The 26,403-nt window shown below is 46.4% G+C and overlaps 1 protein-coding gene and 2 long non-coding RNA genes across 4 annotated transcripts in view; 1 reads left to right on the top strand and 2 right to left on the bottom strand.

Annotated features, from left to right (window-relative positions):
* ST8SIA2 (ST8 alpha-N-acetyl-neuraminide alpha-2,8-sialyltransferase 2) overlaps positions 1-11,601 on the bottom strand; it is a 43,990-nt gene extending 32,389 nt beyond the window's left edge. The window contains exon 1 of the mRNA XM_037911596.2: positions 11,254-11,601. Within this exon, the coding sequence (XP_037767524.1) occupies positions 11,254-11,354 (101 nt within the window). The 5' untranslated portion in view covers positions 11,355-11,601. The remainder of the gene's footprint in view (positions 1-11,253) is intronic.
* Positions 11,180-25,204, top strand: LOC119567260. 2 transcript variants are annotated; one of them, XR_005227200.2, is made up of 3 exons: positions 11,180-11,313; positions 22,477-22,565; positions 23,423-25,204. It is a non-coding gene; the product is annotated as an uncharacterized LOC119567260 (long non-coding RNA). The 2 variants fall into 2 exon arrangements; XR_006284207.1 differs by having other exon boundaries at positions 22,907-25,204.
* LOC122461937 lies at positions 17,321-24,483 on the bottom strand. Its single transcript, XR_006284208.1, has 3 exons — positions 24,412-24,483; positions 17,551-17,702; positions 17,321-17,442 (listed from the first exon to the last, which is right to left on the bottom strand). It is a non-coding gene; the product is annotated as an uncharacterized LOC122461937 (long non-coding RNA).
* Positions 25,205-26,403: the final 1,199 nt, after the last annotated feature.

The raw sequence follows: 26,403 nt of genomic DNA, 5'->3' as shown, positions 1-26,403 counted from the left end.
ACTGCGCCAGGCCCTGAGCTGATTTCGTTTATTCTTCACCATCACCTGAAGCCTCAGGTGTTGAGCACTGGTTTGGCATGACATCAGGCTTGATGGATCAATGGTGAGAGCTGGGGAATCTTGTTTCCCTCCAGTGAATAAATACTAAAAATATGATTGGACTCTGCACCTTTTCCTCTTTGCACTCTAACATTTGGATACTTTCCCCACATCTCCTCTCAGTGTACAGTTCAAGTCATCATGCAGCATGAACATGGTCTGCAGGGCTGCTTGTCTCTTCCCAGTTGGGTCACTGGGTAGCTCTCCAGTGGTGACTGTCCAAGCAAATCTACTGTTTAGACACCGTGATCCTGACAGGAAAAAGATTTTCCCAGGTTTGTCATGCTCACAGACAACACATGCAGGGCAATACACCTGGACCACTCCACTTCACTGCCCTGCAGAGAGGAAAATACTAAAAGGTGGGCGGTGCTAATTAAAAGGAACAATCAGAAATTCAGCCCATTTTACTCTTGCTCAGTTGATCCAGACTTAAATCTCTCAGCCTCACGTGGTAAAGACCAACCACTATTAAAGTTATATAGACAGACGTTGATGTAAAAAGCTTCCTAATGCTGCATGGCTGTATTCACTTATTGATCTAAGTGTTATCAGTTTGATCTTACTGTCAGCCCCACAGCATACTAACCTGCTTCCCAATTCCATTCTCATAGCTCAGGTCCTTTGACTTCTGTTTGGAGAGGTTTCCTAGTGACCAAGTAGCATAGCTGTATGGTAGTTCTATATCATGGATGAGTACTCCAGGCCCTTTTATTTTCGCTTTGAGGTGCTGGAGCTGAATTTGGGCTATGGAAAGTGTTATGTTGGCCAAGAAGTGCTGTATACAAATGTAAGGTGACATGATTTATATATCACAGGATGGGGAGGAAAGATTGTCCCATAGTTCAGACTCTAGAGTAGAATGAATCGTTTACGATGAATAATTTATTTGAAGAATTTTCTATTCACAACTTGTTTGTGACCAGCCTGTGATTTTTCTCAAAGGCACTTTTTTTTCTGAAATGATTTACTTACTCTTCTTTGGGAACCGTTCTTAGTCTGTAGCTTATTCACAAGCCATGTGTTGTGAGTTTTCGATATGCGAGTTCCAATCTGCTTTGATTGGACAACTAGGTCACGTTGCATATTAGGATGAGTGGAACTCTGGAGGCAGTTTTCTGGACCAAATTCTCAGGATTACGAATTTGAAATATACTGCAATATCCACTTACAATTCACAGTTGCCATAAACATCCTTGCCAGTCAGCTCATTCACTAGAATATTCATGGAAAATGAATACAAAAAAGGGCACAGTAAAAGCGAACTGGCTGAAAAATTACAAACAAAGCTCAATGATCGTTTTTGCAATATTCACCTTGTTTTAGTGGCTCTATAGCTAGTTCTGCCACAGACTTCCTGAGTGACCTTGGGCAAGTCATTTTAGCTCGTCCTTCAGTTTCTTCCCTTTGGAAAATGGAGACAATCATAGCTACATAGTCCATGGGGGTAGGGGACTGTTAAACTAAATTCAAGCCCCTTGATATTCCCAGAAAACAGGTTCTATCAAGGTACAATGTATCATGGTTATAAGTGATGATCTCAAATACTGATTCATTAAGTTCCACCACCCTCCTTTGAGCCAAGTACATTTGATCATCTCCCTATGACAGATAGGGCAGGGAAGGTAAGTGACTTGGCCATGGTCACCCAAGAAGACAGTGTAAGAAGCAGGAACAGAAACTCACACACACTTATACACACAAACACTCAGGCACAGATTTACACAAACAGAGACATAAACTCATACACAGACACACAGCCTGACAGACAGACACATAAACACATGCATACACAGACACACCTACACACACACACACACACACAGACTCAATATGAAGACACATAGATATACACACACAAACACACACACACAAACAGAAAACACACAGATTCTCAGACAGACACAGGCACAAGTTCACACAGAGATTTTATATAGACAGCAAACACAGTCCTGCTCACAGTTGCTAACACAACCAGATACCACCCCCCACCCCGACATACCCCATCACAAATGACAAATCAGATCCACCTGTTGGAATGGGTTGAATCCACATCAGAAAAAAAGTGGCCTTTCTGTTACCCCAGGGAATGAAATTAATTTAGCTGAGATGCTGGGCATTGCATACAGGAATTGGTACTAGTGGTAAACGCCCCGTTATGAATAGCAAGGTTCTTTGATAAGTTTTCATTGAAATCAGACCATCCTTGCAAAGCCTTTTGATATTGGTGAACTGGCAAATTCCCACCAAAAATGTTTCACTGATGTTTTTCTGACTAGCTGTAGATTTGGGTTTTGGCTTGGCTCTTTACAGAGATAGGAGCCAACTGTAAGATTTGGGTTTAAAGTATGAAATCCCCATCTGCACCCCAAAATGTGTAGGTGCTTGGATCTGTGATTTTGCGTTGGGACAATGCCCAGGTGTGATGCTGTTTGGTGAAAGTTCGGCCTGAGTCCAGCAAGCCTGACTGTAGATGGTTCAGCTGGGCTTCAGTTTATACATGAACCTTTCTTCTGGACATGTGATTCTGGCTTGAAAATTAATTTGGTTTGTCTCACCCTGTTCTCCATTGGAGCATATCGCAATACAGCACAGCTGGCTCAAGACAAGGCGAGCTGTGAAACAGCAGTGGGTGCTGTGCATGAGGAGTGAACCGAATGGACAGAACAATGGGGGAGCCAGGAATGGACTAGCAGTGGGCATCAGAAGTGAAGTGAGGTGCACTGGCAGAATTGTGCGTAGCCTAGGACTGGGACAGCAGCGGGTTCTGCAGGTCAGGCTGGTTGAGATGATTTGCAGAGCTTGTTGGGTGCTGGCCTGCAGTATGCCTGGTTCTCATAGGGTGACCAGACAGCAAATGTGAAAAATCGGGACGGGGGTGGGGGGGTAATAGGAGCCGAAATAAGAAAAAGACCCAAAAATCGGGACTGTTCCTATAAAATCGGGACATCTGGTCATCCTAGGCTGTCTTAGTCCTATATTAGTCATCCACCTGTCTTAGTCCTATATTTCCGTAAGTACTAACCTGACTCACAAGTCAGAAATAAAATCCAAAGTCAGTAGAGAAGTGAGGGGATGAGAGAAATATTTTTGACGCTTGAGATCAGATACTTAAAGGCCTCCTCTGACGCCACTCCTCCCAAAGCCCAGATTTGTCACTACCATAGACACATCTTGCTCAAACGTATCCCATTTCACAACCCACTGTAAGGAGTCAGAACATTTGATAGTGGCAGATTGTCCATCTCCCCCTGCCCAACTTTTCAGCAGTGGCCTTTGCACTTGTCACTGCAGGGTATGAAAAAGACCAAGATTGAGAGGACATTGGAGTCAGGGCCATTAGAAAGACCTGTCAACTCCCACTCTCATGGCAAGTGAGGTTCTCTCTTTTGGGATTAGGAAATTGTGAATGCATTTCTCTGCTGGGATGAAGGACCTGGCAATGTGTCTCAATGAAACATTTGAAATCTCGCTTACAAACGTTTAAAATCTCACTTGTTCGCGTTGTCACAGCTTGACAGCCTCAGTGTTAAAACCTTCCTAAATATCAGATGCTATTTTTATAGCTGTGAGCTTAATTCCTGCTAATGTCATGAGACTGAATTCTAGAGACCGCGTCCATGCTGAGCATTTCAGGGAAATTCCCTCACCCTTGCTGTAGGGCTGATGCAGCTCCAACAGGGCTAGCACCAAGGGGAGTGCTGGTGGAGATGAGCCACTGATGAGGTCTACAGCAGGTCTACAAGACACAGTGGTAAAAATGCTGACTTCTGAACTATGCTACATCTCCCAACTTTGCTTGCATCAATGGAGGTGCACTGGTGCTAGACCAGTGGTGGGAGAATGCTCTACAAGTCTCCATGCAGACATGGCTATGCCACTCAGATACTGATTTCAGTGGAGCCACTCCAGGTCTGCCTCAGTGTAAACGAGAGCAGAATTTGGCCCTCAGTTTTCTGCCTTGTCACAAATAAGTGTTTGTCTCATTGCAAGTGTAACCTGAAGACACAGGAACCGAGACCCTGGCTTAGTGCCCGAGAGAGGAAAAGCGAATTACGTTGAAGTGCTGACATGGGAAAATCAGTGAAGAATCAGTATGAAAGGAACAAATCTAAACACAGAAGTGCAGCTGAGGTAGCCTAAAGTGAGGCAATGAGAGGGAATCCTCAAACTGCCTTTCACAAGGACATGATGCTGGGATCTATTTTCATTCATTTCAGGGAAACCCCTTTCCGTTGCTTTCAAACATGCAACCCAAAGAACCAACAGATGGGAAAATGGCACTTGGTCAGCACTTGTCATGGGTTATCTCAGTCTCCTTTGGTATCTGTCTTGGTGTTTATGGGTAAGGTTACCAGGTAGCAACTGTGAAAAAATGGGACAGGGGGTGGGGGTAAAAAGGCGCCAATATAAGAAAAAGTCCCCAAAACCAGGATTGTCCCTTTAAAAATGGGATGGATGGTCCCCCTATTTACTGAGCACCCAGCCCCAGGTGATCTTGGTTCTAGGTTCTTGACTCTTTCTCTTTCTAAAACTATCTTAATGTCTCTTTAACTTGTCTTAAAACAATGAGCTACATGGATAAAAAAGGAGGCATCTCTGAAGTGTCAGGTTTCAGATCCACACACGCCCAATATAACGGCAGTGGGGCACGACTTATCAGTCATTATTACTCTTGTTTTACAGTAAAAGCAGTAGCATGCGTCAGGAAGTGGGATTATCCACACATTTCACATCACCATGCATCTATGCGTACAGCCACAGGGGTATTCCTCATTTACCCCACAGCAGCTCTTTCAATGGTAGCATTGGCTCCTTTTGGCGCAGAACACCTCTGCCTGCACCCCCCCACCATTTGCTCTTACTTCATCACAGCTGAATTTACACTAATGAAACACCCAGCAAAGGAAGACAAGAAGCAGCCACACAGAGTTCAGAGAGAGACTCGGGTTATTTTGTTTTTTTTTTTAGTTTACTTGGGTAAAAAAATCCCCTGAAAACCCTAAGAGAGACTTGGACAGGACTGGTAGAAAAATCACTCTAAAACTGACAGGTGCTTCACCTCTGAGACAGAAGCCGCAGATCAGAGTGCCTGAAAGACGTAAGCAGACCATGAGTGCTCCGTGGACCAAAGGGAGAGATCCTCTGGGCCAGAAGTGTTATAAATTCAAGTTGTCACTCCAGGCTTGTCAACACAATCAAGTTAAAGCATACAAGCATTCAGCCATCATAACTGACCCCCCCCCCCCTGAAGCCACCCCCTGTTGTTTCTTCTGCCTCACAGCCGCAAACAGGAAACAAAAGCAAAAGCACTGGCAAAGCACCAGCTAATGCTCAGTGGGCACTCAGAAGCCAGACACAGCCCTGCAGTGGGATCTGAAGCTGGCCAGGCTGAGGATCTGTTGCACTGTGAGGGGGACTCTCAACTGAGAACCGTCTGCCACTGAACCGGGAAAGCTGAGTTCTAGACAGTGGCAGCAGACACACGGCTGCCTATAAGGAGACAGTAACGGGGTCCCAGGGTTTCAACACTTTCACCAGCAACACCTTGCGTTGCACTTTCAACTGAAGAAGTAGCCAAAAGAGAGTACAGACCTGGGGAGTGACCGTAGAAACCCACACCACTCGAAGGGTGAGGTGCCACTGTGTTCTGCAGCCGCTACAGCTTTCAGAAGCTGGATCAAGGGCAGGTTTACAATAATCCAGCCAGGAGGCATGGCTGGGAGAGGCCAGCTTTATGCCTGAGAGGAAAGGCCACAGTCTCCTGGAAATGGGCACTACAGGCTGCTGTTATTCTGTGCACATCCAGATGAAGTGAGGGATTCAATGGGACTTTTAAGCCACACTAGCAAAGGGTAGCGTGCCATCCCCAGTTTTCCAAGCTGGACAAAAATCACTGGCAATACCATTCATTTGAAAGAGCAGTATATATTTTCTCTAGAACGGAGGCTGAGAGGCATGCAGTCTAGTCCAGCAGAGAAAGCGTTAATACATATTAAGCATGACTCAGTGTCAAGTGTGCACCAGGATGGCTTATTGACGAAGTCACCTGGTGACAGCAAGGGCATGGGCTCCCTTAATGTCTATGATGGATCATCAGGGCAGGGAGGGATCCCTGCAGAACTTGCTAGGGGACGCTGTCCCTTTAAACTTCACAAAGAGAACCACATTTTTACTCTCAGAAACTGACAATAGTTATTCCCCCAGTCACTGCAGCCTTTGTCTCTCCCTGCAGTGAGAGGCAGAGGGGCAGGGCAATTATTTCCGATTACACTACACTGGCTAAGGTGAATAAGAAAACAGCCACGCTCATGTCACAGCTTCCCCAAGGTGTGTTCTAGAGGGAAGCCTTACAAGGGAACTTTGCTCTGAGTATTTCAGGGGAAACAAAGGACACAGCATAGAGGGACCTACGCAGAGGAAGTCTCCACAAGATTAAAGTTCCAGTAGCCTGGAATCAGGTGAGTCTTTGAAAACTAAGTACCAATGTCATTCGAAATGCCAGTGCAACATACCAGAGAGAGGTGAATGGACTTGCCTACCCACACTTCTTTTACGATGCCCGGATAGCCAAAGTGGCACAACCCATCTAATGTGGACACTATAAAGGCGTAGCTTATTCACATACAAGAAGGGAAACTATTATAACTCACTAAATAGATGATCTGGTGTCCACGGTAGGGGTTGAATCAAAATAACTTGTTGGCACAAATCCTACCCCTAATGGACATAGTTATACTGCTACAAAAACAGTGCACAGGCCACGCGGAACAGAAAGAGAGGGCTGGGGTGGTGGGCACAGCACAGCCCTGGCAGTGAGTAGTTCTTGAATTCTAAAGCTGGCACTGACTCCCTCTGTTTTAATTCTTTGCCTCAGTTTGCCCCCATCTGCAGCAAAGTGGGGGGCAGCAAGAAGGATTGCTTGAGAAACAAACAAACTAAATGACTGGCTTTCCCTGAAACATCTGTCACACTTCAGTAGCTACAGCCACCCCTGCTCCTTAGCTCTCACTATAGAGACTGGGAGTGGCTAAGTCATTATGCAAGGTAACCTATTTCCCCTTGTTTTTTCCTAATCCCCCCCCCCCCCCCCACTGTTCCTCAGACGTTCTTGTTAAACCCTGGATTTGTGCTGGAAATGGCCCACCTTGATTATCATACACATTGTAAGGAGAGTGATCACTTTGGATAAGCTATTACCAGCAGGAGAGTGGGGTGGGGGGAGAGAAAATCTTTTGAAGTGATAAACACCCATTTTTTCATGGTCTGTGTGTTTAAAACATCCTCACTGCATTTTCCACTTTATGCATCCGACGAAGTGAGCTGAAGCTCACCAAAGCTTATGCTCAAATAAATTGGTGAGTCTCTAAGGTGCCAAAAGTCCTGTTCTTTTTGCAGATACAGACTAACCCGGCTGCTCCTCTGAAACCACTTTTTAGATTGTGATGCTGAGGACTTATTGTCCTTGAAAACAGCCTGATTGTTTTTGACACCTGGCCAATTATATTCACACCCTTCACTTTGCATTTAATGAGCATTTTATCCATTTGTGCTTTTACTGGGATGCTTGAGACTTCCCGGTGTTTGAGGGTGAGAAAAGCAGGTTGTTCCCCTCCCACCCAACCCCCTTCGCATACGAGCCATCTTCTTCTGGACAGGATGCATGGCCCCAGCGTCCGACTCCAGAGCTGGGGGGAAGGGCATGTGTAAAAGCGGGCAAGCTGTTCTTCTCCTTACAATAAGCAAGGGACATGTCTGAGCCAAGGAAAGACATGAGGGGAATAGAGCCAGCCCTGATTCCCAGCCTCGGTTGGTTACTTGGTCCTTCCAGAGGACACATGACAGACTATGCTTTCATTTCAATAGGCCAAGAAAGCTGAGCAAAGAGAAAGGAGGGGATGAGAGCAGAGGAGGGGGGCTGAAACATAACCTGGGATCTGAGCATTCTTGAATTTGGGGGGCTGAAATGCAGAGCTGGATGCAAATCCAGCTTCCTGCCATCTCTAATTTAGAGCAACTTTGCTCTCAAAGATACATTAAGAACTGTTGGAAAACTTTGAAAAGTTCTGTTTCTCTATGCTGTCCCCCTTCTCTTTTGCACATTATGCAGCTACTTTCTCCTGTTCATAAGCATTTAGGGTATGTCTACACTGCAATTAAACACCTGCAGCTGGCCCATGTCGGCTGACTCAGGCTTGTGGGGCTCAGGCTATGGGGTGTTTAATTGCTGTGTAGACATTCAAGCTTAGGCCCTGGGACCTCCCTCCTCAAGGGCACCTCCTCCGAAGCCTGAATGTTTAAACCAGTGGTTCTCAAACTTTTGTACTGGTGACCCCTTTCACACAGCAAGCCTCTGAGCATGATCCCCATTCTAAATTAAAAACACATTTTAAAATATTTAACCCTATTGTAAATGCTGGAGGCGAAGCGAGGTTTGGGGGTGTAGGCTAACAGCTCACGACCCCCATGTAATAACGTCATGACCCCACAGAAGGGTCACGACTCCCACATGAGAACTCCTGGTCTACACCATAATTAAACAGCCCCATAGCCCAAGCCCTGCCAGCCTGAGCCAGTTGACATGGGCCAGCCAGGGGTGTTTAATTGAAAGGTAGAAATACCCATAGTGTCTCCAAAAGATGCTGGAATCACACAGCCCCGAGTCCAAAAGCCAAGATTATATCCCCAGAACAGGTGCAGAAAAGACAGTAGCATCTTGGCTCCATTGCCCCACCAATGCCCCTTAACCCTAACAAGGAGGCACCCCCTGAGTAGATTATTATTCCTATTTATTTGTATTGTGGTAGCATCTCGGGGCAACAATCAGGGATCAGGACCTCTTTGCACAAGACACTGTACAAACATGTAACAAAGAGCCGGTTCCTGCCCTGTAGCATTTACAGTCTAAGGACAACTGTGCAGCTGAACCTCCAAGGGCCATTAGAGCTGTCTGACTGATGGAAATGGGGCAGGGAAGAGAAGCCACCTTTTAAATACATTGTAACAGCTTTATTATTTCATAGGAGCTGCCAAACCAGACCAGAGCAATGGTCCACCTAGGTCAGTGTCCCTGTCTCTTGGTGATTCAAAGGAAAGTTATTGCCCTCTGTAGCCCCTCCTGCCCTCAGCACCAGGAAATGCACCCAGTATAATGTAATAATAAAACCATGAAGAGGATTAATGAATTTATTTTATGGTGCCAGCTGTGTGCTAGGTTTCAGAGTAACAGCCGTGTTAGTCTGTATTCGCAAAAAGAAAAGGAGCACTTGTGGCACCTTAGAGACTAACCAATTTATTTGAGCATAAGCTTTCGTGAGCACTCATTGTGCTGGGAAGGAGGAGGGGAAATCTTTCCCTGCTCTTAACAGGAGTGAGGGGACCCTTGTCGTTTTAGCCTGCATGGTGTTAGCGTGACTCTGATTCATAGAAACGTCAGATCTTTTACCACCATGCTGCCTGCAGCAGTAAGTTCCGCAGGTTAACAGAAATCCCGCGCTGTTTATAACGTGCCCCCTCCATCCCCACTCTGTGCCCCTATAGAATGCTTGGCCTTTTAATGCCAAGCGGCCCCTAGGAGTAGGTTATTATGGGATGGAGTCATGCCCAGCGGCCACCTGGCAGGGTCCCCAGCCCCACCGCAGATAGCTGCTAGGCTTGGCTCAGCCTGGGGCTGGAGTGGAGGAGGTAGGAGCCTTCGGAGCAAGACACAGAGGGCTCCAGGGGAGGAGGGAGGGCCAAGCGCAGCAGAAGGGGGAGCTGGGGACAGGGGGTGGGGGCGGGGGGGGCGCACAGGGAGTTAATCACAGAACCCCAGCCCCACCTCGTGGAAACCCCTGCACATTTCAGACTGGGCTCTCTCCACTCCCATCTCATCCCATCCGGACCGGTACCGGCTCCCCGCATCTCCACCCGGACCGGCACGAGTTCCCCGTCCCCATCCGGGCCGGTACCGGCTCCCTCTATCCCCATCCGGACCGGAACCTGCTCCTCCATATCCACCCGGACCGGTACCTGCCACTGCTATCCCCACCCGGACCGGCATCTGCTCCTCCCATCACATCGGGATCGTACCTGCTCCCCATCCCGCCGGGACCGGGACCGGAACCGGGACCGGTGCCGGCTTCCCCCATCGCTAGTCGGGCCGGTTCCTGCTCCCCGCACCCCCTGTTCGCCTCTCAGAGACCCTCGTTCCCCACTTGCTCAATGCTCAGTCCCTGAGCGGAGAGAGCGAAACACGCCCCCTTCCCACATCGGCAAAGGCAAGAGACCCGGAGAGCCAGACAAAGAAACTCTCCTGAACCCCCCGCCCCTCCTTCCTCTCTCCTCCATCATCTCCTCTCCCCGGCACCCACCCCCCAGCACCCACCCCGGCACCCCTCTCCTCCCCCAGCACCCACCTCTCTCCTCCCCACAGCACCCACCACCCACCCCGGCACCCCTCTCCTCCCCCAGCACTCACCCCGGCACCCCTCTCCTCCCCCAGCACCCACCCCGGCACCCCTCTCCTCCCCCAGCACCCACCTCTCTCCTCCCCACAGCACCCACCACCCACCCCGGAACCCCTCTCCTCCCCCAGCACCCACCTCTCTCCTCCCCACAGCACCCACCACCCACCCCGGAACCCCTCTCCTCCCCCAGCACCCACCCCGGCACCCCTCTCCTCCCCCAGCACCCACCTCTCTCCTCCCCACAGCACCCACCACCCACCCCGGAACCCCTCTCCTCCCCCAGCACCCACCCCGGCACCCCCCTCCTCCCCCAGCACCCACCTCTCTCCTCCCCACAGCACCCAGCACCCACCCCGGAACCCCTCTCCTCCCCCAGCACCCACCCCGGCACCCCTCTCCTCCCCCAGTACCCACCTCTCTCCTCCCCACAGCACCCACCACCCACCCCGGAACCCCTCTCCTCCCCCAGCACCCACCCCTCTCCTCCCGCCAGACCCACCCCCGGCACCCACCCTGGCACCCCTCTCCACCCCTAGCACCCACCCCGGCACCCTGTCCCCTCCAGCACGGAGCACCCCCTTTCCGCCGGGCAGTCGACCCCCCTGCAAGCAGCCCAGCGCCCACCCGTGCCTCCCGAGCGCCCGTCCCGGAGCCCGCTCCCCGGCGGCAGGCGGCGGGGAGCGGGGCAGGGCGCGGGGCTGCTTACCCGGTCTCCTCCTCCTCGAGCTCCGAGATGTCCACGAAGATGAGGAAGCCCACGAGCAGGGTGAGCAGCGCCAGCGCCCAGCTCCGGCACGGCAGCTGCATGGCTCCTGGCCGGGGGCGGGGGGCGGCTGGCTGGGGAGCCGCGCTGGGGTCCTGGGCGGAGCCCCCCGGGAGGGCCAGCAGCTCGGGGGCTCGCCCGAGAAACGCCCCCACCCCCTGCCCGACTCGCCGGGTTCGCTCCTTCTTCGCCCTTCCCCGCAGCCCAGGGGTGGGCAGGGGCTGCTGGCAGAGCCCGGTCCCCTCTTTGCAAAGGAGCAGGAGAGAGCTTTTTCCACCCTCTCTGACACTGAGAGAGGGAGGGAGGGAAGGAGACAGAGGCTGGGAAATGTATCCCCCTCCTCCCTCCTCCCCTCCCCCCCTCAAAGTTTGTCTGACACACAGACCGGCACCTGGGGACAGCAGTGGGAGCAGCTCCTGCCTGCACTCCCCTCACACAGACAAGGGCAGGTGGGCAGAGACAAATGCTTTGTAACATCCCCCCCTTCTCAAGTGTGGGGCAGATCCATTGCCAGCACTGGGCACACTCCTCTCATGACATTGGAGGTGCTATACCCTGGCATAGGCAGAACCTTTGGCCTCTCCTTATGGACCCATGTGAGATCTACCGTATGCAGAAGATGGACTTAGTATGATTAAAACTTACCCCTGCCCAGGGGTGTGGTGAACCTTCATTTATTAATGTCTGCTAAGTGCTAGGAGATCCTCAGATGAAAGGCACTATATGTCATGGACCAACACCCCATTGCACAGGGGTTCAAATTTTATTGCCAAGCCCTCTAGATTTGTACTGGCAAAAATGCCCATGGAAGTATTTTGCACCTACAAAATGATGTGTGCACCAGCCTTGCTCCGTACACAATCTGCACGCGTAAATACAGGTGTTGGAGGAATTTTTGCAGGTCAATTGCTTATGCATGTATTGGAGGGAGTGCCAGCTGGTGGCAGGTTTGCCCCTCTACGAACAAAACATACTCTTAATAATGATGATTATTATAATCACATTGCTTACAGTAGTGATTGAACCTTTCCACTTCTTGTATGATGTATACATTAAATGGGGTTCTTTGGGGTAGAAAGCACTATATAAAAATAAATAATATAAGATTAATTGTTAACATTCCTTATTAGTATTAATATATAACATGGGGAAAATAAGTATTTGAAAATTGTGATGCTGCTTTTGTAATAATAAAATGTTGTCCTGCTGTGACTCAATCTCACTAGAGTTACATCAGGGATTAATTTGGCCCATTGTGTTTACCACCAAAGGCACACAATAGTCTTACTTCCCAGAGACCTGTCACACTCCTAGCCCCAGTAACTTGCTGCAAGCTACAGCCAGAATCTTAGTTTCTATGCTGGAGAGAAATGGCTGCTGGGGTCAGAGCTGCAATTTCTTTCACAGGCAGGGTTGTGATGGTGTGTGTGTGTGTGACAGGGTGGGAGGAGGGAAAAAGGAGGAAGGGTTGGACCAGAGAATGACCCAGGAGGTTCTTGCCTTCCAGCCTTATCATTGATGAGGCTATGATTCCAGGATGGATCCTGCCATGGAGATAAAGGGCCAATAATGCAATGGGGTTAGCCAAGGCCAAGCTGGCCTGCTGTGTCCAAACCCAGGCTTGTTGCAATTGAGCTAGAGGTTGCCGGACAGAACAGTGAATTATCTGGTGTTATACATGCCACCAAACTGGAGAGGTATGCAGTGGATTATAATGCAGCAGATAGGAGAGGCACAGATGGGATGGGAGGGGAAGGGAAGGAGAGAGAGAGACTAATTGCTTACATATTTAAAACAGCATCTTTAGCCTGAATAGGAGGACTATTAAGCAAAACAGGGCTATTAAATGGGCCACTTGGAGAACTGCCATTTTCTATGCTACACTCAGTTTTGTACTGGTATAGCTATGTCGAGTAGGGGTGTGATTTTTTATTATTAGAGATATTCTGGTACAAATCCAGATGTGGATGCAGTTATATGGGACTGAGATACACTGATAAAACACGTCTACCACTATAACTGCACCCACACTGAGTGTATGTGGAGGGTTGTCCCAATATAACTACACCAGTATAGTTAAAGTGGCACAGTTTTTTGTGGGTAGCCAGGGGTGTGGTGTGGTGTGTTCCCCTAGTACTAGATGCCAGTATGAAAGAGGTGCGGGGGTCTTTTGTACCTGATGCCCTTTCATAGCCTCCTGTGGGAGCTGGGTTTTTGAAATTTAATATAATTGTAAATAGGGGAAACAAACCATCAGGTACTGTGAATTTATAGGTTAAAATACAGCATAGGCCAGTCCAGTACAATTACACTGTGCCTCTGTGTATATACTAGAGCATATCCAGTAGATTTAGAGTCTGTATACAGTATTCAGAATGGAGCATAGCAAGAGCTTTGGGTTTAATAAGATGTTGTGGAAGTGGAAACAGCTCCATAATTTCCCCTCTGCAGTAATCCAGAAAAAAAGGCTTGTTTTCCTTCCAATTTCCATTTCCTCAGCTTCTCTGTCCACCGCGTCTTGAGGCTCCACAGGAAATGGGCAGCGTGGCCAGCCTCACGAATGGGCTGTAGAGCGTGCGGTGAAGAAGGGCTTTGAGAAGGAGGCTGGATAGTGTGATGGCTGGCATCTGGGATTCCTAGGAGGAAGAGGAGTGGCGCTCTCATCCTGTGACTCTTGGGAACACCACACAATCGGCACTTTCCCTATGTGAATCTTTAGTGGTACAGAAGCTCTGCTCCTCAGGGTCTCTGCCTGCTCCACCCCAGATGGTGCTTCAGTCCCTTCTGTCTGATCCTTCTGTTTAGAGTGTGCCAGCCACATTGGCTAAATATCAGAACAGCCTCAGAGCGGTCTGAGCAGGAGGGCAGGATTCTATGCTCTGCCTGTGGCAGGAGTCATACTCCATAGGCTGTTTGTCTGTCCGGGTGAGGACTTTATTAGGAAATGGGGCTTGTTGGCTGGAGAGTCATCCCTTCTGCTAAGGAGAGACTTGTGTAAATAGATGCCTGCTCTGGGTCTTGATCCACCTGCCACTAAGTCCGTCAGTGGGAGCCCTGCCATTGACTGCAATGGAAACAAGATCAGGCCCTGAAGGAGGCATGCCGTGAGTTGAGTTTGATGTCCTATACCAGAGAGCTCCATAGTTAGGTGCTTTCACAGAGAACACTGTAGAATCTTGCTCTTGGTGCCATCAGCTGCCTCATGCCTATTGATGGAGCACTGCAGAGGGAAAGACCTTCTATAGGTGATCAGGCATTGGCTATGAGGACCAGAACCTTGAATTGGATCCAGTATTGGAGGGGGAGCCAATGTCCTGGGTGAAGGATGGTGTCTGGCTCCCTGGATTCCCATGGGTTAAGGAACCAGGCAATTTACTGTCTTGTTTTGTAACTGATTAACATAGTCACAAAATGTCACATAACTCCATGCAGCTCTGTGACATAAATCTGGGGAACTTACTGCATCAGTTACGTCTAAGTGTCTAGTACAGCAGCCTTGAATATAGGCACAAAATCAGTATAACACATACAGACCATAGTACAATATATTTCAGCCTGCACACAGTCCTTCTGGAGGAGTCTGAGACTCTTCCATAAAGGATGGTGCAAGATTTGGGTTTAACACACCCCATTTTGCTAATATGCTATTTATCCCAAAGTGCGTCACAAACAATGGGCCTGATTCTGCAGCTCTTAGTCACACTGTATATTGAAGCCACTGGGACTACTCACCCACTTAAAATTAAACAGGTGCACAAATGTGGCAGGGCCTCAATTTTATATCTCCTCTACAAGACAGGTTGCAGGAAGATTAGAGTAAACTGTGGAAAACAGTCCGTAAAGGAAGAGTAATATGTTCTGAAATAGAATAAAAGACTATTATATCGTCTTGCCTCTGGTAATTTGGAGAATAATTCTCCACTCATAGAATTCTGCACTAAATACTGGGAGTACTGAAAAAAAAAATCTTTGCATAGTGGCAAAAGCAACTTCTTTATGCAATGTTGCATTCTCTGCTTTGAAGGCAAGGAAAAGAAAGGAAAGACACTTTTACATTTCCTTTTGACCTTTTATAAATATCAGTTTGTACTAACCAAATTCCCATACAATAGCTCCAAGGATTCAAGAAATAACAGTTAACTCTCTAGGGACATTAGAATCATAGAATCATAGAATATCAGGGTTGGAAGGGACCTCAGGAGGTCATCTAGTCCAACCCCATGCTCAAAGCAGGACCAATCCCCAACTAAATCATCCCAGCCAGGGCTTTGTCAAGCCTGACCTTAAAAACCTTTAAGGAAGGAGATTCTACCACCTCTCTAGGTAACCCATTCCAGGGCTTCACCACCCTCCTAGTGAAAAAGTTTTTCCTAATATTCAATCTAAACCTCCCCCACTGCAACTTGAGACCATTACTCCTTGTTCTGTCATCTGCTACCACTGAGAACAGTCTAGAGCCATCCTATTTGGAACCCCCTTTCAGGTAGTTGAAGGCAGCTATCAATTCCCCCCCTCATTCTTCTCTTCTGCAGACTAAATAATCCCAGTTCCCTCAGCCTCTCCTCATAAGTCATGTGCTCCAGCCCCCTAATCATTTTTGTTGCCCTCCGCTGGACGCTTTCCAATTTTTCCACATCCTTCTTGTAGTGTGGGGCCCAAAACTGGACACAGTACTCCAGATGAGGCCTCACCAATTCCAAATAGAGGGGAATGATCATGTCCCTCGATCTGCTGGCAATGCTCCTACTTATACAGCCCAAAATGCTGTTAGCCTTCTTGGCAACAAGGGCACACTGTTGACTCATATCCAGCTTCTTGTCCACTCTAACCCCTAGATCCTTTTCTGCAGAACTGCTGCCTAGCCGCTCGGTCCCTAGTCTGTAATGGTGCATGGGATTCTTCCGTCCTAAATGCAGGACTCTGCACTTGTCCTTGTTGAACCTCATCAGATTTCTTTTGGCGCAATCCTCTAATTTGTCTAGGTCCTTTTTTATCCTATCCCTGCCCTCCAGCGTATCTACCACTCCTCCCAGTTTAGTGTCATCTGCAAACTTGCTGAGGGTGCAATCCACAACTTGGGGAGGCATGGTGGATTTAGAATGCAGATATGAAAGACACAGATGTGTAGAGAGAGCAGAAGTTCTACGTATTTAAAACCAAGTCTTTAACCTAAGCAGGAGGCACCATTAAGCCAAGCAGTGGCATCCTGAACTGGCAGGGGAGGGACAGACAAAATGATCTAATAGTGTCTTCTGCGATATGATGAATGATAAGTCCTTGAGCAGTGAGACCTTTCTCCTTCAAATTTGCAAAGCTGTAAAATGCACATAACCTTTATCATAGCTGTCAGTCCCAAATGAACAAAGTTTACAGTCCATTTTATACAGCTAAACAGTGTGGTGACATGACAAACAGGCATGACAAATGGAAGCCTATATTAACCAGGGCCACAACCTTTCATAGCCTCATTATCAACACTATAACCTGCCTACAGGCACTTCCTCCAGTGAAAGCCTCAGGCCTCCTGAAAAAGTGAAACATCTCCCACAGGCCAGGAAGTGTCTGTTCCTCCTCAGCAAGTTCATTAGCAGGAAGCAGCATTGCAGACTTAGCAAGATTCAGCGTCCCCAGTCTTCTCCTGAAGGCTCTTGTCATACATAGCAGATCCCACTTCTGCATAAACTCCACTCTTGCAGAATTGCAGCCGTGTTACTCTGTATCCGCAAAAAGAAAAGGAGTACTTGTGGCACCTTAGAGACTAACAAATTTATTTGAGCATAAGCTTTCATGAGCTACAGCTCACTTCATCGATGCAGAAAGAATCCATTGCATCTTTGGTTGGTGAATGGATCTACACCTAATTATGCCTAAGCAGCCCTCCAGTGAGCAGAGCAAGTCACTGGGAACCAGGACACCTCGGTTCTTTTCCCAGATCTGTTTGACTTTAGACAAAGTCACTCAAACTGTGCCTCAGTTTAACTATATGCAAAACAACACTTACCTACCTCACAGAGATACTGTGCTGCTTGCAAAGTGCTTTGAGATCATTGGATGACTTGGCTCATGGGTCTAGAAGTGTGTTCTTCACTTAAGAGGCAAGACATATCGAGCCAGATTCTCAGTTGGGGTAATCTGATGTAGGTTAAAATCAAGGGAACAGGGTTGATTTATTCCAGTTTAGGATCTGGCCCTCTAAATTCCATTTTTTGGATGAACCATCCAAGAGAGAAATATTTATACCTGGTTCACTGGGCTGGAGCAAATGATCCTCACTGTCTTGGGATGGAGAGTGTAAAGTATCAATGTACTCCTCTTCCCAGTGTTTATTGTCCTCAGGAGTCGACTTCTGCCATATTCTGTATACCTAGAGCTGTGCAACAGCAGCGAAGATCCTCATTTTGGCACAAAATAAATGGAGAGCACAAAATTAAATTGTATTAATTTCAAGCTCTATTAGGATTTTCTGGAAGTAAAAATCAATAGCAAAGGATGGAATCAGTAGGGAATGTGACATGATTTTCCCAGCTTCTGAGAGGGAATTGTAAACAATGAAGGGACAACAAAATACACAACTATAAAAATGTACCAATTTCTCTGATGGGGAAAAAGAGAAAATAAAAAGCCTGCATAAACAGCCACTTGACTGTTGTTTGGCATGAATGTCCAAAACAGATAATTGTCCATTATTCTCCTTTGTTTTTTCTCTCCCATAGGAAATTGCAAAATGGGGTGATCCATCCCAACATTTCATTGTGTACAACTCACTATTGTCAGAGTGAAATGTTTGATATAAAACAAGAATAATCTTTCTTTTTATTATTATTTTTTTTCTGGTCAGATAAACTGTTTTAGATGAATAAAAAAACTACGTTGCAATGATATTGACAATTTGCATGTGAAAAGCTTTCCACCTGGTAACAAAAACAATTTTTTCAGTTGTGCCACCACTAGTCACAAGAGATAAGGTCCTTCCTCCTCCCCCTCAATTAGACACGCACAAAAAACTGAAAAGGTAGAAAACGTGTGACAATTGTACCTCCTGTTATCTGAGACTGGTGCTAATGTAGTGATATTTCCAAATGCATCTGCACAGCTGGCACTGTACCCAATCCATTATAGCCTGGCAGTTTGTGCATCTCTAACAGGGCACCTCCAATTTGGGAAGGTGGAACATAGCTGAGTACTGTCGGATGTCAAGTTTTTAAATGCAGCGTTAATGGCATTTGGCTGAAATCCCCAGATTTGCATTGCCCCTCTTTGTTGCTGTCAAGCTTTGGTGGATTATCAAACCACTAGGTGGCAGTGTGTGTATGTAGCGGGCGGGGAGCATTCTCCCAGGGGGGCCATGAACTTGGGAATGTTTTGATCATGCTTGATGAGCACAGGGTCACAGAGGTGCCCAAGGCAGTGAGAAAGAGAAGGAAACAAGCGGGAGGAGGCTTTAACTTTAAAGAATGTTGGTTCTTGCTGCGTTTTCATCAACCTTTGTAAACCTCCACAGCCAAAGGGAGCAAATCCACTAAGTTCAAACCCAGTGTCAGCTCCACAGGCTCATGGAAGCAGTCAAAGAATTTCATAGAAATTTGCATTTGCAAATTTTCCTTACATAGAGCCAAACAAACAAACAAAGGAGTCTTTCATAGATCATGTTGCTGTAGAAAAGGCACAAGAGTTACCTGTTCTATTCCCTGCTTACCCTGAGCCTACACACTTCAGCCTTATTCTTGTCTATGGCTTTGTCTACATTACCAAGTTTTGTGGCCAAAAACTGCCTTTTGGCGACAAAACAGTGAGAGCGTACACACTGCAATGAGACTTTTGTGGGGAAAAACGCCTGGTGTCGGCGACAAAAAACTTCCACTCCATGAGAGACTCTTTTCTTTTCCCCTCCCTTTGTTGTTGACAAAGAACCAGTGTAGACACTGCTGTTTGTTTTGTCGACAGAACTGGCTTCCACCAGTATCCCACAATGCCTGCCCTGATTGCTCTGCTCAGTGTTTTGATCTCTGCAGGCATGCGCCCCTCCCCTTTCAAAGCTGTGGGAAATATCTGACAGCTGAGGGTGCTGCTCCGTTTGGGGAACAAAGAGGAAATCATTGGAATGCCCGTGTTTTGCCCTGCACTCGGAAGGCAGCGGCAGGCAGATTGCTGTCGCAGGGAGGGCGGGAGGAGAGACTGCTGCACTGCTTTGACATTCCTCAGCATGGAGAGCTTCCAGAGCTACTCATGATGCTGCTCCCGGCAGCTGCGGAGGCTGTGGGAGAACCGGGAGGGAATCCTCGCAAGATGCGCAGTGATCAGCTCCACCTTCCCACAACACTGCACTGTGGGATACATACCCACAATGCATTGCTCACCCGGTCGATGATGGTGCCCACAATGTGGACATGATCTGTCGACAGAGGGAGCAAGCGTGAACACCCTTTGGTAATTTTTGTTTTGTCGACTTTTGGGTGTCAACATTAAGTTTTGTTGACAAAACTTGGTAGTGTAGACAAAGCCTGTGTTACAACTGGAGGTGTGACTGTCGCTCGCGTAGGCATGGAGTTGTACACATCCAGTGGGCCAGCCTGCTGATTTAGAAGTAAAACTCATTCATAAGAGCAATAACATATTGGTAACTTGCACTATAATGAAACTGGGCTAAACAAGACCATATTTTCAATTAATCGGACTGGATTGTGTGTGTGTGTGTGTGTATAACACTGATATTTTCTATAGCCAACCTGCAGTGATTCAAATTTAACAGCACTTTGCACAAAATAAGCCCCAACTGGTTATTGTTTCTCCTTTACACTGATAGCTTTAAAGTGACTAGTTAACATAGAAGGGCTTCAGATACAAAATTCAGACCTGGATTTTGTCCTCAGCCCAGTTCAGAGCTGTTAGGATGTAATATTTCTCTTTGGCCTGATATTGTAATAAACCCTAATCATGATGTTTATGGCTGAGTTTCAAAACCGCTACAGTTCAGGGGTATTTTTGGATTTGAAGTTCTGGTTCTGGCCTTTCTCTACTAGAAAGATTCCAGTAGTTCATCTTGTCCTGAATTTGGCAGAAACTCAGTCACTCTTTACAGCCGTGTTGAAAAGCAGGTCAGAAAACCTGACCTATAAGGAAAGATTTAAAAAAAACTGGCCATGTTTAGTCTTGAGAAGGACTAAGTGGGAGACCTGAGAACAGTCACTTTTGGCCAGATTTTCAAAAGAGTTCAGTATGTTGGATGCATGTAAGTCACAATGGGAGCAGTTGGGGCCTGGTACTTTTGAAAATCCTGCTGTCTTTTCAGGTGCCTAAATGGGAGCTGAGATAATTTTGAATATCTGGCTCTGCCATGGTACTGAGCCCCTGAAAACCCACTCCTTTGAACACCTGGTCTGTAGGTTTAGATGTCTACATTACCAGGGAAACAAACTTACATTCAGGTAATATCTAAATCTGATTGTACTATGGTATTAGATCATTAGGGTTCTTTGTGGTCAGGAGTATGAATGATCAATCTTCTGCTGGATTAAGCCTAGTACACAGAGATAACATCAGAGGGGAGCAATCAAAAGTAGCATTCATGGCAGGTTTAAATGATCTGTACAAATACAGAGGGGAGGGTATGAGAGGGAGAAAGAGGGAGACTTCCTGACCTAGTGATTTATTTATGAAATTCCTAGAGCAGAGAAACGGCAGAAAGATCTTGAAGCTGCAGAGTGAGGTAAACAATGTGCCACAGTATGTTTAGCAAACAATAACACAAGCTACAGAAAGAAAAGGAGGACTTGTGGCACCTTAGAGACTAACCAATTTATTTGAGCATAAGCTTTCGTGAGCTACAGCTCACTTCATCGGATGCAGAATACTCTATGGAGGGTGGAGATATACATCTCCTGCTTGGGAGGTTCGTGACTAAAGCCAGGGAACGGAGAATTTTAGTGTGGGGAAGCAGAAAGATTTCCCTTCCTTCTTTCTATGAATAAATCACAGCTGTGAGTCTGCTAAGTAATCCAGATCCTTGTTACCTACTTCCTAAAAAGTTCTGGCATCTCCCCTCCTGGTGCACACATCATCTCATGCCCTTTTGGTGTTCTGTCCTACCCACTCGTGGGCCTCCCTGTGGAATTTTGGACACTGATGCTCATCGACTTTATAGACATCTCTAAACTATCTGGGGAAAAGACTCTATTGGGCGCAAGAGCCGTGGAAGAGGCATTTCACAATGAATTGCAGTCTCTGGAGCATGGCCTGGGGCCCAGTGAAGGAAGAATTACAGAGGATGAGTCTAAGGCACAGTACAAGAAAGGCACGAATCAATGTTTAATGGCATCAGTGGCAGATAAGACTTCTTTAGCCTGGAAATTTCTACTGAAGCTGGATGGAGAAGCAGACTGTACTAACTGCAGAGATATATTCACCAAGAAGCTAAGGAACCAATCCTGTGAGGGGCTGAACTCCCATATCTCCATAGGAGGGCATGTTATACTGGAGATATTGTACTGTTGTTGCTCTGGTGTAGCTAGCCACCAGTGTAAACACATTATACCAGAATTGCTCACCCTAGTTTCAAACTAGAGTAAGCCACACCAATTCCAGCCCTATATTACACCAGAGCTGCAACTGCACATCAGTATTTGGGGCTTGCACTGATGTAGCGCCATTCAGGCTTCCCGGACAGCTCTCAGCACAGACAGGTTTATTTGCATTCTGGCCTCCCAAGGAGTCTAGGTGGCTGTGCTCATCCAGGGGGGTGCCCCAACCTCATAATGATGCATCTGTGATTAAGGGTCTCTCAGGTGTGGAAGAAGGAAGTGAACTCCCACACAAACTTTCCTTGTTTGCCCACCAAGTTAGAGGATCCTTCACATTGGAGGAAATCATTACTAATTTGTCTATGCTGTCTTTTCTTGGCGCATAAACTGTTCAAAGCCAAGCTAGCAGATACGGGAGAGAAGCCTTGTGAAAGGTGTTGCATAGGTGCATGACACCGTGTGGCCTAAAAGGATAAGGAAGGAATGAACTGATGTCTTTGGATTCTTCCTGACTTGATTGATTAGATTGTTCATCTACTGGAATCTGCCTATGGGAAGACAAGTTTTTGCTCTGATAGAATCCAGAGTCACTCCTATGGATTGTATAATTTGTGTTGGAGTCAGGACAGACTTTTCTGTGTTCACACAGATGCCAAGTGATGCCAGAAGATTGAGCAGTGGTTTCGTTGAGGTCAGAACTTCCAGCCAGGACCTGCCCATCAAAAACCAATAATCTAGGTATGTAAAGACTGTCAAGCCATTGTGACGAACATGTGCTGCGAACTACTGAGAATATTTTTGCAAACACACTGGGTACAGTTACTAGTCTGAAGGGAAGTACCCTGTATTGGTAGTTGTTGGGACCTACGACAAACCTGAGGAACCTCCAGTGGGAGGGATGAATGTCTATGTCAAAATAGGCATCCTTCATGTCGAGAGTTATGAACCAAGTGTCTCTGTCTAGGGATGGGATTATTAATGCCAGGGTGACCATCCAAATCCTCAATTTGCAGATAAAGATATTGAGTTGCTGAAGATTCAGGATGGGTCTCCATCTTCCCTTTTTTCTTGGTGATCAGGAACTATCTGGAATGAAAACCCTTTCCTTGATGTTTATATGGCACCAGATCTACGGCTCTGCATCAGAAAAGGGAATCCACCTCTTGGATGAGTATCCCATCGTGAGAGCGGTCCCTAAAGAGGGAAGAGAGAGGAATTTGTCATGGTGCTAGCAGGCGCACTTCTCAACACCTCTGCCCGAAGCACAGGGTTGGCCTGCCTTGGATTAGACTGGGGCCTCGTTGCCCAATCCATGAAATGTTTCCTAAGCCTGAACTCCTGTGATTGCTGGGTGAGGCTGGGAAAAGAGCAGCAAATGGTACACTCCATGAAAAATGGGCTTCTCCCAAGCAATAAAGGCACTGTTCGTGGTCAGTGCTGACTGGAAAGGAGTAGAGTCATAATCTCTGTCCTGTATTGGGAAGGAAGGGGGTTCCCCAAGGGGAAGGGAAGTCCTCACATTCTAATTAGAAATTAATTCTAGGAAAACTAGAGCTAAATCTAACTAACAATAACTCTATTTACAATATTTGCAGGTTTGAAGACAGGATCAGCTTGGGATGCTGGAGAGTTCTGATTCAGACCATGCGGCAGTAGGGGACGAATGGGAGAGGTGATCTGTTCACATCACCCCTTTATGCCCTGGGTTTGGAGCATGAGGAGGAGAAGAACACAGGCCAGACCAATGGACATCGCTAGCAAGAATCCTATGGTCTCAGATGCAAGGAGCTCATGCATACTCCACAGTGTTACACACACAAAAATCAGCACTTGAAGAAGAACTAGGGAATCCACCCATTACCATTACTTTGACTTCAACTATAAACAGTACATCCTTATCTAAGGGCCTGACCCTGCTTTCCCTGTGCACCCAAAACTCCCACTGAAGTCAACTATGGCATTTTTAAAATAAAAACTCCTTTAGTTTTTAGAATTTCAGGACATGGGGAACCCACATAATACCAAACTAACAAAAAAAGCTTGGATGAAACAAACCACTAGATCACACATAGACCTTCTCACCAGATTTCCAGCCCAGTTTTGCAAACTTGATGTCCCAATAACCTGACAAGTACTCGGAAAAATCAATGTAAAGGTCTTGACCTCAGCGAGTTTACACTGGAGCTGGATTTGATGCCTGGTCTTTGCATTCAATCAAACACTTGAACCTTCTGAGGTTCACGCATTCCTAGTGGAAAAAAACCCCTCCATTTATACATGGAAACGTAGTGATCAATCAACTTTTATCGCTCCAGCTTTCATTACAGCAACTTAGAACAACAGAATAAAAGCACGTAATGAAAACATTGTAAAAAGGTAATAAAAACACACAATATTTGACCGTGCAAGCATTGCTGTTTTAGCACATCTTGGGGAACTGCACAGGAGAGGGCAGTCCAGTCTTCTGGTGTGCTGCCAGTAACCTCCATAACACTACATCACACTCTTTCCACTCCGGGAATTTTGCCGATTTAAACCACAGGAGTTATGGGAGACTTTCACAATGTTTACATGCAGCAAATACCTGAAAGGTCTCTGGATGGGTTTTGTTATCTTGGCATGGAAAGTTAGGTGGGAAAATCGCTTGAGAACAGCCTCTCTCGTTGTACCACGGAGCTTCCTGGAAATAGCAAGGAGAGAAAAGATAGGTTCAGTTTGGGATTTGGAAGAAAGTTAAGGGAGGTGTGGGTGGTCATGATGTTCTTAAACAATTTGACCTGTCCAGACCCATCTCTAATTTAAACTTTTTGGACCAGATTCAGCCTAGATATGAATAGACACAACTCCCAAAGTACCTGCCAAAGGCTGGATTTGGCTCTTCGTGGCTGCCTAGTATCACAAAGGTGCCACCCTGTTTGCTTTCAAGAGATTATTTCATCTAATCTAATCTAATAATAGAATATCAGGGTTGGAAGAGACCTCAGGAGGTCATCTAGTCCAACCCCCGGCTCAAAGCAGGACCAACCCCAACACCAGTCCATGAAGCACTATGGTATATGAGCACCTAACTATCCCTTCTCCGGCTCTCATTATTATAATATTCTGGCTCCAGAATTAATCCTTTCCCACATACATTTTCAGTTTGGAAAAAAAAAAAAGTAGGAAATATCTCCCAGGATGGGAAAATCTCATTAATTTCCCCCACCCCCATGTGGTGTGTTCATGCCCATGTCTCTTTTCACAGTGATAAATAAATCTAGGCAGTGATTTTACTGTCAGTTCGAAGAGGCTCAGAGAGTTTGCCTTTTATTTTAATAATTAACAATTAATGTTTTCACCTTCAAAATGTTTCACAAACATTAAAGAATCACTATGAATTTAACAGTCACTCTCTGATTTGAATATTTTTTTGCCTGTTATTACAAGTAACACCTCAGATGACTGGACTGTAAGAGGTTAAAGAAAATATTATTCTTGATTTTGTTTGCTTTTGACAACAGTTTGAGCATAAACATTTCCACTGCTTCTGTGGAACAGCCAATTGCCGCCCCCCGCCCCTTGTTTGTGTGGATCTTTTTAATGGAAAAAGCGGAAAGACGGAAATTTAAAACAAGTTGAAGTCACTGGAGTTGCCCCATTTACCCCAGCTCTGAATTTAGCCCGATGGAATTTTATTGTTTCTTTATCTACTGGAAAGAATGTTTAAAAGTTTAATTGGCATATAACGAGATAACTATAACAAGTTAATTAGTTCTCAATTACGTTGCATTTGCCATACGTTCTGAGCGTGCTCTTAGCAATTAAGGACATCTAATGAACTTGCTATAGTGATTGGGTTTACCATGTTAAGAAAACTAAACTAAAATACAGATATAAAAAATAATGCACACACATATTTTTATAGCACATTAGAAGCAAAGCATGGTCTAGTAAGAATGGACTTACACCTCCAGGGCTGCTGCAGATTCTATAAGGGATACGGCTCGTAAATTTATTCTGGCACACCGAGTCAAATCTGCTATGAACCAGCTGGCTTTCAAGATGGGCCTTACTGGAAAAAGTTTTCCTGGGAGCAATGTGAGAATTTCAAAGGAACAAGAGAGGAAAGGAATCAAAGTTGCATGATAATGTCAATCAGTCATTCACCATAGCTGTAAAATAACATAGTTCAGATCATTAAGGCAATTGATTGTGTTGCGGTGAACTGAAGATCTACTGTGTGACAACAGAAGCTGCAGTGGGTGAAGGAAAAGGGTTAAACGCCCTTCAAAGATCATTTAGCTAGGTGAGTACATGGAGATCAATTTCTCTCTGTGCCTAGAGTCCCCCTCTTCTGAACACTCTGTGCAATTAAAGTACCACACTGAGTAGGCATTGGAAGGAAAAAAAATTCCAAACTAATTTACATTTTAATGAATTTTTAATTGAACCAAAATCTGTTGTTTCTGTTTAAAGATGCAGTGTTGACTTTGTGGTCTATGCTGCTGAGAGCCAAGTGGGATCTTAATGTGATAAAAACAATGATAATGCAAAGCTTAATTAGGTTTGAGAGCCTGTCTGGTAAAGCAGCACGGAA

Source organism: Chelonia mydas, chromosome 10, assembly GCF_015237465.2.
Source record: "Chelonia mydas isolate rCheMyd1 chromosome 10, rCheMyd1.pri.v2, whole genome shotgun sequence".
NCBI lineage: Eukaryota > Metazoa > Chordata > Testudines > Cheloniidae > Chelonia > Chelonia mydas.
The sequence above is the reverse complement of the archived record's forward strand: the minus strand, read 5'-3'. Positions and strand labels throughout refer to the sequence as shown.